The sequence below is a fragment of the Oncorhynchus mykiss genome, chromosome 13 (genome assembly GCF_057628025.1).
Source record: "Oncorhynchus mykiss isolate SJ-2025 chromosome 13, ASM5762802v1, whole genome shotgun sequence".
NCBI lineage: Eukaryota > Metazoa > Chordata > Actinopteri > Salmoniformes > Salmonidae > Oncorhynchus > Oncorhynchus mykiss.
The window spans coordinates 4,981,770-4,993,488 of NC_143034.1; the positions used below are offsets into that span (position 1 = coordinate 4,981,770).

At 43.6% G+C, this 11,719-nt stretch overlaps 1 protein-coding gene across 1 annotated transcript; it reads right to left on the reverse strand.

The window, feature by feature from the left end:
* Window positions 1-285: 285 nt before the first annotated feature.
* Window positions 286-11,230, reverse strand: LOC118948165 (uncharacterized). The gene is made up of 2 exons (XM_036973144.2): window positions 10,372-11,230; window positions 286-1,423 (listed from the first exon to the last, which is right to left on the reverse strand). Exons 1-2 carry the CDS (start codon window positions 10,973-10,975, stop codon window positions 903-905), a joined length of 1,125 nt encoding a protein of 374 aa, XP_036829039.2. The 5' UTR covers window positions 10,976-11,230; the 3' UTR covers window positions 286-902.
* Between the last annotated feature and the right edge of the window lie 489 nt (window positions 11,231-11,719).

Here is an 11,719-nt window from a genome sequence, read left to right on the forward strand (position 1 = left end):
CCCAAGGGACCAGACTGCTAATTAACCAATAATCTGATAAATCATGTTTTTACCAAGAGACGCACAGAGTGATGAGAGTATTTCGGATATCGAATGTAACAAAATGAATGATTGTGTCGTTTTTATGCCTTTCATTATGCTCTGTGTAATGAATTTCAGATACTTCCCAGCAATGATAAATATGAGGTTATTACCATGTCAAATATGGTACCTATGGAAACCCAAGGAAATAACATGAACATTGAAATAGGTTTTATGACTGAACATAGAAGGTACAGACAGTTTATGGATGGCATTATTTATTAACAGAATCTTACTCAGAATTCTAAATTCTAAATTCTAAAAACATAAATCCACCAATTGGTCTTTTGACCACTTAGATCAGCTCTGAAAAACAATATCTGATGTGATTGATCATAAGACCATATAAGTGGAAAATAGATCAGGGCCTTTGTAAAAATGCAACCAACCACACCTTCTTTCACACACGTGGACCGAAGTGGGAATGACTGACATGAAGCTCGACGAATCAGAGGTCAACTACACTGACAGTTACCGCCCGCTCTGTAAGAACTGCAAAATACTGATGACTGACATGAAGCTCGACAAATCAGAGGTCAACTACACTGACAGTTACCGCCCGCTCTGTAAGAACTGCAAAATACTGATGACTGACATGAAGCTCGACGAATCAGAGGTCAACTACACTGACAGTTACCGCCCCCCCTGGAAGAACTGTAAAATACTTATGACTGACATTATTAATTTGTCTTCCGGAACTGTCTACGTCCCAACGGGACAAGGTCTACGAGCGCTCTCTTTTAAAAAAAAATTATCAGTCAGCAAGCGGCAAACGTGATGAACAGCATCTAGCATGAACAAAGACAAAAAAAAAATCTCAGTCAAAAACATAAGTCGGAACACAGCCTCGCTATTCTCTCATGTGATTTCAGGTCCTCTGACCTGGAAAATGTCTTCCCACAATGAGAGCAGTGGTATGTCTTCTCCTGTGTCTTTGTGTGTTTTAATTCATGCTCTTTCAGGGTACCTAACTGGGTAAATCTCTTTTCACATTGGGAGCATTGGTAGGGCTTTTCTCCTGTGTGTATTCTCTCATGCGTTTTCAGGGCCCCTAACTGGTTAAAACTCTTTCCACACTGGGAGCATTGGTAGGGCTTCTCACCAGTGTGTGTTCTCTTATGTTCTTTCAGGTGCCCTAGCTGGGTAAATCTCTTTCCACAGTCTGAGCAGTGGTAAGGCTTCACTCCAGAGTGTATTCTCTCATGTATTTTCCGGTCCCATAACCGGGAAAAACTCTTTCCACACTGGGAGCAGTGGTGTGGTCTTGCTGGTTTGGGCGTCTCTGGGTCTGGTTCCCCCAAAGGACTCTTCCTGCCGTCAGACTGAGAGTCTGGCCTCTCTTCTGCCGAAGACAAACAGAGTATTTGGTTAAACAGAGACGTGAATAAAACCTCTACTTGATCAAACTGTCTTCCGATGAAGTTTAATCCCAACTAAACTGGCGGTATACCATATACAGTGCCTTGCAAAAGTATTCATCCCCTTTGGCATTTTTTCTATTTTGTTGCATTACAACCTGTAATTTAAATGTATTTTTATTTGGATTTCATGTAATGGATATACACAAAATAGTCCATATTGGTGAAGTGAAATGAAAAAAATTTACTTGTTTCAAAGAATTATATATATATATATATAAAAAAAAACTGAAAAGTGGGGCATGCATTTGTATTCACCCTCTTTGCTATGAAGCCCCTAAATAAGATCTGGTGCAATTACCTTTAGAAGTCACATAATTAGTTAAATAAAGTCCACCTGTGTGCAATCTAAGTGTCACATGATCTCATTATATATATATATATATACATACATACATACATACATACATACATGTTCTGAAAGGCCCCAGTCTACAACACCATTAAGCAAGCGGCACCATGAAGACCAAGGAGCTCTCCAAACAGGTCAGGGACAAAGTTGTGGAGAAGTACAGGTCAGGGTTGGGTTATAACAAAAAAAATCAGAAACTTTGAACATCCCACAGAGCACCATTAAATCCATTATTAAAAATTGGACAGATTATGGCACCACAACCAACCTGCCAAGAGAGGGCCGCCCACCAAAACTCACAGACCAGACAAGGAGGGCATTAATCAAAGAGGCAACAAAGAGGCCAAAGATATCCCTGAAGGAGGTGAAAAGCTCCACAGCGGAGATTGGAGTATCTGTCCATAGGACCACTTTAAGTCGTACACTCCACAGAGCTGGGCTTTATGGAAGAGTGGCCAGAAAAAAAGCCCTTGTTTCAAGAAAAAAAATAAGCAAACATGTTTGGTGTTCGCCAAAAGGCATGTGGGAGACTCCCCAAACATATGGAAGACAATACTATGGTCAAATGAGACTAAAATTGAGCTTTTTGGCCATCAAGGAAAACACTATGTCTGGCGCAAAACCAACACCTCATCACCTCGAAAAGAGCTTCCCCACAGTGAAGCATGGTAGTGGCAGCAGCATCATGCTGTGGGGATGTTTTTCCATCGGCAGGGACTGGGAAACTGCTCAGAATTGAATAAATTATGGATGGCGCTAAATACAGGGAATTATTGAGGGGTAACCTGTTTCAGTCTTGCAGAGATTTGAGACTGGGACGGAGATTCACCTTCCAGCAGGACAATGACCCTAAGCATACTGTTAAAGAAACACTCGAGTGGTTTAAGGGGAAACATGAGCTGAACATAACAGTCAGTGGAAGGGAGGACAGTAACAGGAGACACTATGAGCTGAACATACCAGTCAGTGGAAGAGAGGACAGTAACAGGAGACACTATGAGCTGAACATAACAGTCAGTGGAAGGGAGGACAGTAACAGGAGACACTATGAGCTGAACATAACAGTATGTCAGTGGAAGAGAGGACAGTAACAGGAGACACTTTGATATGAACATAACAGTCAGTGGAAGAGAGGACAGTAACAGGAGACACTATGAGCTGAACATAACAGGAGACACTATGAGCTGAACATAACAGGAGACACTATGAGCTGAACATAACAGGAGACACTATGAGCTGAACATAACAGGAGACACTATGAGCTGAACATAACAGGAGACACTATGAGCTGAACAGGACAGTATGTCAGTAGAAGATAGGACAGTAACAGGAAACACTATGAGCTGAACATAACAGGAGACCCTATGAGCTGAACATAACAGGAGACACTATGAGTTGAACATAACAGGAGACACGATGAGCTGAACATAACAGGAGACACTATGAGCTGAACAGGACAGTATGTCAGTAGAAGATAGGACAGTAACAGGAAACACTATGAGCTGAACATAACAGTCAGTAGAAGAGAGGACAGTAACAGGAGACACTATGAGCTGAACATAACAGCCAGTAGAAGAGAGGACAGTAACAGGAGACACTATGAGCTGAACATAACAGTCAGTGGAAGAGAGGACAGTAGCAGGAGACACTATGAGCTGAACATAACAGGAGACACTATGAGCTGAACATAACAGGAGACACTATGAGCTGAACATAACAGGAGACACTATGAGCTGAACATAACAGTATGTCAGTGGAAGAGAGGAAAGTAACAGGAGACACTATGAGCTGAACATAACAGTCAGTGGAAGGGAGGACAGTAAACAGGAGACACTATGAGCTGAACATAACAGTCAGTGGAAGAGAGGACAGTAACAGGAGACACTATGAGCTGAACATAACAGTCAGTGGAAGAGAGGACAGTAACAGGAGACACTATGAGCTGAACATAACAGTCAGTAGAAGAGAGGACAGTAACAGGAGACACTATGAGCTGAACATAACAGGAGACACTATGAGCTGAACATACCAGTCAGTGGAAGGGAGGAAAGTAACAGGAGACACTATGAGCTGAACATAACAGTCAGTGGAAGGGAGGACAGTAACAGGAGACACTATGAGCTGAACATAACAGGAGACACTATGAGCTGAACATAACAGTCAGTGGAAGAGAGGAAAGTAACAGGAGACACTATGAGCTGAACATAACAGTCAGTGGAAGGGAGGACAGTAAACAGGAGACACTATGAGCTGAACATAACAGTCAGTGGAAGAGAGGACAGTAGCAGGAGACACTATGAGCTGAACATAACAGTCAGTGGAAGAGAGGACAGTAACAGGAGACACTATGAGCTGAACATAACAGGAGACACTATGAGCTGAACATAACAGTCAGTGGAAGGGAGGACAGTAACAGGAGACACTATGAGCTGAACATAACAGTCAGTGGAAGGGAGGACAGTAACAGGAGACACTATGAGCTGAACATAACAGGAGACACTATGAGCTGAACATAACAGGAGACACTATGAGCTGAACATAACAGTCAGTGGAAGAGAGGACAGTAACAGGAGACACTATGAGCTGAACATAACAGTCAGTGGAAGAGAGGACAGTAACAGGAGACACTATGAGCTGAACATAACAGGAGACACTATGAGCTGAACATAACAGTCAGTGGAAGAGAGGACAGTAACAGGAGACACTATGAGCTGAACATAACAGTCAGTGGAAGGGAGGACAGTAACAGGAGACACTATGAGCTGAACATAACAGTCAGTGGAAGAGAGGACAGTAGCAGGAGACACTATGAGCTGAACATATCAGTCAGTGGAAGAGAGGACAGTAACAGGAGACACTATGAGCTGAACATAACAGTCAGTGGAAGAGAGGACAGTAGCAGGAGACACTATGAGCTGAACATAACAGTCAGTGGAAGAGAGGACAGTAACAGGAGACACTATGAGCTGAACATAACAGTCAGTGGAAGAGAGGACAGTAGCAGGAGACACTATGAGCTGAACATAACAGTCAGTGGAAGAGAGGACTGTAACAGGAGACACTATGAGCTGAACATAACAGTCAGTGGAAGAGAGGACAGTAACAGGAGATACTATGAGCTGAACATAACAGTCAGTGGAAGAGAGGACTGTAACAGGAGACACTATGAGCTGAACATAACAGTCAGTGGAAGAGAGGACAGTAACAGGAGACACTATGAGCTGAACATAACAGTCAGTGGAAGAGAGGACTGTAACAGGAGACACTATGAGCTGAACATAACAGTCAGTGGAAGAGAGGACAGTAACAGGAGACACTATGAGCTGAACATAACAGGAGACACTATGAGCTGAACATAACAGTCAGTGGAAGAGAGGACAGTAACAGGAGACACTATGAGCTGAACATAACAGTCAGTGGAAGAGAGGACAGTAAACAGGAGATACTATGAGCTGAACATACCAGTCAGTGGAAGGGAGGACAGTAACAGGAGACACTATGAGCTGAACATAACAGTCAGTGGAAGAGAGGACAGTAACAGGAGACACTATGAGCTGAACATAACAGGAGACACTATGAGCTGAACATAACAGTCAGTGGAAGAGAGGACAGTAAACAGGAGATACTATGAGCTGAACATACCAGTCAGTGGAAGGGAGGACAGTAACAGGAGACACTATGAGCTGAACATAACAGAAAAATATATCCTAAATGCAAGAATTTCGCTACACCTGCAAAAAAAACACAACATTTAATCCATTGTCAACATTCCATTCCACATAAGAGTCATTTGATCATGACTCAGTTCCATTCCATTACACATAAGAGTCATTTGATCATGACTCAGTTCCATTCCATTACACATAAGAGTCATTTGATCATGACTCAGTTCCATTCCATTCCACATAAGAGTCATTTGATCATGACTCAGTTCCATTCCATTACACATAAGAGTCATTTGATCATGACTCAGTTCCATTCCATTACACATAAGAGTCATTTGATCATGACTCAGTTCCATTCCATTACACATAAGAGTCATTTGATCATGACTCAGTTCCCTTCCATTACACATAAGAGTCATTTGATCACGACTCAGTTCCATTCCATTACACATAAGAGTCATTTGATCATGACTCAGTTCCATTCCACTACACATAAGAGTCATTGGACTCTTACTGTTAAAAGTGTACAGCAAGTGGAGGCTGCTGGTGTGAGGAGGGCTCATAGTAATGGCTGGAATGGAGTCAAATGGAATGGCACCAAACACACATCAAAGACGTGGTTTCCATGTGGTTGATACCAACCAATCCATTGACTCCATTCCAGCCACTACTATGAGCCCTCCTCCCACCACCAGCCTCCACTTGCTGTACACTAATTTTGAATTTGTGAAGCTATTTTTTGGGGATGTGATACGAAAGAAGAGAGATTCAGGTTTCCAGAACCGCACAGCAACTGGAACCGATTTTACAATTGGAATTTGAAATAAATATGGGAGTATTTGTCTGTTTTTGACTTCCGAAGCCAATTCCCCCTTCAAAACAGAACATGTTGGTGTAACGGATGTGAAACGGCGGTGTTCGCGCTAAATAGCGTTTCAATCGGTGACGTCACTTGCTCTGAGACCTTGAAGCAGTGGTTCCCCCTTGCTCTGCAAGGTGCCGCGGCTTTTGTGGAGCGATGGGTAAACGATGCTTCGTGGGTGACTGTTGTTGATGTGTGCAGAGGCGCCCGGGTATGGGCGAGGATACTGTTACATTAGGTCGTTGGTCTAAGGAGTAACATTAGACTCCTATAGTCCAATGTTACATTAGGTCGTTGGTCTAAGGAGTAACATTAGACTCCTATAGTCCAATGTTACATTAGGTCGTTGGTCTAAGGAGTAACATTAGACTCCTATAGTCCAATGTTACATTAGGTCGTTGGTCTAAGGAGTAACATTAGACTCCTATAGTCCAATGTTACATTAGGTCGTTGGTCTAAGGAGTAACATTAGACTCCTATAGTCCAATGTTACATTAGGTCGTTGGTCTAAGGAGTAACATTAGACTCCTATAGTCCAATGTTACATTAGGTCGTTGGTCTAAGGAGTAACATTAGACTCCTATAGTCCAATGTTACATTAGGTCGTTGGTCTAAGGAGTAACATTAGACTCCTATAGTCCAATGTTACATTAGGTCCTTGGTCTAAGGAGTAACATTAGACTCCTATAGTCCAATGTTACATTAGGTCGTTGGTCTAAGGAGTAACATTAGACTCCTATAGTCCAATGTTACATTAGGTCGTTGGTCTAAGGAGTAACATTAGACTCCTATAGTCCAATGTTACATTAGGTCGTTGGTCTAAGGAGTAACATTAGACTCCTATAGTCCAATGTTACATTAGGTCGTTGGTCTAAGGAGTAACATTAGACTCCTATAGTCCAATGTTACATTAGGTCGTTGGTTTAAGGAGTAACATTAGACTCCTATAGTCCAATGTTACATTAGGTCGTTGGTCTAAGGAGTAACATTAGACTCCTATAGTCCAATGTTACATTAGGTCGTTGGTCTAAGGAGTAACATTAGACTCCTATAGTCCAATGTTACATTAGGTCGTTGGTCTAAGGAGTAACATTAGACTCCTATAGTCCAGTGTTACATTAGGTCGTTGGTCTAAGGAGTAACATTAGACTCCTATAGTCCAATGTTACATTAGGTCGTTGGTCTAAGGAGTAACATTAGACTCCTATAGTCCAATGTTACATTAGGTCGTTGGTCTAAGGAGTAACATTAGACTCCTATAGTCCAATGTTACATTAGGTCGTTGGTCTAAGGAGTAACATTAGACTCCTATAGTCCAGTGTTACATTAGGTCGTTGGTCTAAGGAGTAACATTAGACTCCTATAGTCCAATGTTACATTAGGTCGTTGGTCTAAGGAGTAACATTAGACTCCTATAGTCCAATGTTACATTAGGTCCTTGGTCTAAGGAGTAACATTAGACTCCTATAGTCCAATGTTACATTAGGTCGTTGGTCTAAGGAGTAACATTAGACTCCTATAGTCCAGTGTTACATTAGGTCGTTGGTCTAAGGAGTAACATTAGACTCCTATAGTCCAATGTTACATTAGGTCGTTGGTCTAAGGAGTAACATTAGACTCCTATAGTCCAATGTTACATTAGGTCGTTGGTCTAAGGAGTAACATTAGACTCCTATAGTCCAATGTTACATTAGGTCGTTGGTCTAAGGAGTAACATTAGACTCCTATAGTCCAATGTTACATTAGGTCGTTGGTCTAAGGAGTAACATTAGACTCCTATAGTCCAATGTTACATTAGGTCGTTGGTCTAAGGAGTAACATTAGACTCCTATAGTCCAATGTTACATTAGGTCGTTGGTCTAAGGAGTAACATTAGACTCCTATAGTCCAATGTTACATTAGGTCGTTGGTCTAAGGAGTAACATTAGACTCCTATAGTCCAGTGTTACATTAGGTCGTTGGTCTAAGGAGTAACATTAGACTCCTATAGTCCAGTGTTACATTAGGTCGTTGGTCTAAGGAGTAACATTAGACTCCTATAGTCCAATGTTACATTAGGTCCTTGGTCTAAGGAGTAACATTAGACTCCTATAGTCCAATGTTACATTAGGTCCTTGGTCTAAGGAGTAACATTAGACTCCTATAGTCCAATGTTACATTAGGTCGTTGGTCTAAGGAGTAACATTAGACTCCTATAGTCCAGTGTTACATTAGGTCGTTGGTCTAAGGAGTAACATTAGACTCCTATAGTCCAGTGTTACATTAGGTCGTTGGTCTAAGGAGTAACATTAGACTCCTATAGTCCAATACCAGGCTGGGAGGGAAGCGTTTGATGTTAGTGTTGGTGCTCCCCTAGTCTGTATTGCTTCCTACAGCACTGAACAACATAATCAACATATAGAACAGTATTATTTTTTAAAACATTTATTTTACTTTTATTTAACTCGGCAAGTCAGTTAAAGAACAAATTCTTATTTTCAATGACGTCCTAGGAACAGTGGGTTAAACTGCCTTGTTCAGGGGCAGAACGACAGATTTGTACCTTGTCAGCTCGGGGATTCAAACTTGCAACCTTTCGGTTACTAGTCCAACGCTCTAACCACTAGGCTAACCTGCCGTCCCTACGCTCTAACCACTAGGCTACCCTGCCGTCCCTACGCTCTAACCACTAGGCTAACCTGCCGTCCCTACACTCTAACCACTAGGCTAACCTGCCGTCCCTACGCTCTAACCACTAGGCTAACCTGCCGTCCCTACGCTCTAACCACTAGGCTAACCTGCCGTCCCTACACTCTAATCACTAGGCTACCCTGCCACCCCTACACTCTAACCACTAGGCTAACCTGCCGTCCCTACACTCTAACCACTAGGCTAACCTGCCTTCCCTACGCTCTAACCACTAGGCTAACCTGCCGTCCCTACACTCTAACCACTAGGCTAACCTGCCGTCCCTACACTCTAACCACTAGGCTAACCTGCCTTCCCTACGCTCTAACCACTAGGCTAACCTGCCGTCCCTACACTCTAACCACTAGGCTAACCTGCCGTCCCTACACTCTAACCACTAGGCTAACCTGCCTTCCCTACGCTCTAACCACTAGGCTAACCTGCCGTCCCTACGCTCTAACCACTAGGCTAACCTGCCGTCCCTACACTCTAACCACTAGGCTAACCTGCCGTCCCTACGCTCTAACCACTAGGCTAACCTGCCGTCCCTACACTCTAACCACTAGGCTAACCTGCCGTCCCTACGCTCTAACCACTAGCCTAACCTGCCGTCCCTACGCTCTAACCACTAGGCTAACCTGCCGTCCCTACGCTCTAACCACTAGGCTAACCTGCCGTCCCTACGCTCTAACCACTAGGCTAACCTGCCGTCCCTACGCTCTAACCACTAGGCTAACCTGCCGTCCCTACACTCTAACCACTAGGCTAACCTGCCGTCCCTACACTCTAATCACTAGGCTACCCTGCCTTCCCTACACTCTAACCACTAGGCTACCCTGCCATCCCTTCACTCTAATCACTAGGCTACCCTGCCGTCCCTACACTCTAACCACTAGGCTACCCTGCCGTCCCTACACTCTAATCACTAGGCTACCCTGCCTTCCCTACACTCTAACCACTAGGCTACCCTGCCGTCCCTACACTCTAATCACTAGGCTACCCTGCCGTCCCTACACTCTAACCACTAGGCTACCCTGCCGTCCCTACGCTCTAACCACTAGGCTACCCTGCCGTCCCTACACTCTAACCACTAGGCTACCCTGCCGTCCCTACACTCTAATCACTAGGCTACCCTGCCGTCCCTACACTCTAACCACTAGGCTACCCTGCCGTCCCTACGCTCTAACCACTAGGCTACCCTGCCGTCCCTGCGCTCTAACCACTAGGCTACCCTAGTGGTTAGAATGCCCCTTAATGCCCCTTTAAAACCACACATTAGTTCACCAACTGCAGAGTTTGTGCCCCTGTTTTTAAGGCGATACTCACTGGTGTTAATCAGATCTCCAGTCTCCCCCTCCTCTTCATCATCATCATTCCCCTCATCTTTCACTCTCATAGCTTCTTCCTCCTCTTTCACTCCAAAGACATCCTCTTCTTCCTTCACTAATACATGCTCTTCTTCCTTCACTAAAACATCCTCTTCCACCCTGAAACCTTCTGCCTCTCCTTTCATTGTGACAGTCATGTACGTCTCCTCCTCTTCCACCCCGAAACCTTCTTCCTCTCCTTTCACTGTGACAGTCATGTACTTCTCCTCCTCTTTCACCCCGAAACCTTCTTCCTCTCCTTTCATTGTGACAGTCATGTACGTCTCCTCCTCTTTCCACCCGAAACCTTCTTCCTCTCCTTTCACTGTAACAGTAATCTCCTCCTTCACCCTAAAAACGGCGTCTTCTTCTTTCTCCACTTCTTTCCCTGTAACGTACATCGCCTCATTTACTCCAATACCTTCTTCTTCTTCTTTCAATGTGATAGCCTTCTTCTCTTCTTTCATTCCGAACGCTTCTTTTTCCTCCTCTTCCTCTGCCACGACAACGTTCAGGCCACGAGCTTCTTCTTTAGCAGGGTGGGAGTAATTTAGTGAGTTCATGTCCTGAGATGTTAGCTCATTCGCATGATCGACTAGCCTAGTGCTAGGCTATTTTATCCAGCTAGCTGACTAACAGCGTCAGTGTGAAATGGAATAACTTTATACGCAGACAGCGTGTTTAAAACACTGATGTCTATAACACACATAACGGTCCAAAGAGCTCCAATGTTTCGGTTTTATGTCGCTTGGGAGCTACCGATGTGGTCGAATCCGTAACCGTGTTGTTGTTATCCGGTCCCGTCCACTGGATTATACGTCACGCCTGAATCTTCACATGAAAGACGCACGTCGCCATCTGCTGACTGGAGTGGGTAACGCAGTTTAGGAAAAGTATTCACGACATTGTTTAATCTGGCAAGTAATGTCACGAGTCATTTCAAAACAACTAGATGACATGTGTTCTCTTCTTACAGAGCTGTAAGTAGTAAGTTAAGAGAACACACGTCATCTAGTTGAGAGAACACAGGTCATCTAGTTGATAGATCACACGTCATCTAGTTGAGAGAACACAGGTCATCTAGTAGTGAGAACACACGTCAGCTAGTTGATAGAACACACGTTGTCTAATTGAGAGAACACAGGTCATCTAGTAAAGAGAACACGGGTCATCTAGTTGAGAGAACACACGTCATCTAGTAGAGAGAACACATGTCATCTAGTTGTTTTATTTACACATAGCATACCACTATACTTTGCTCAATCAGACCTGACTGGTACAAATCACATTTTATTGGTCCGATGAGA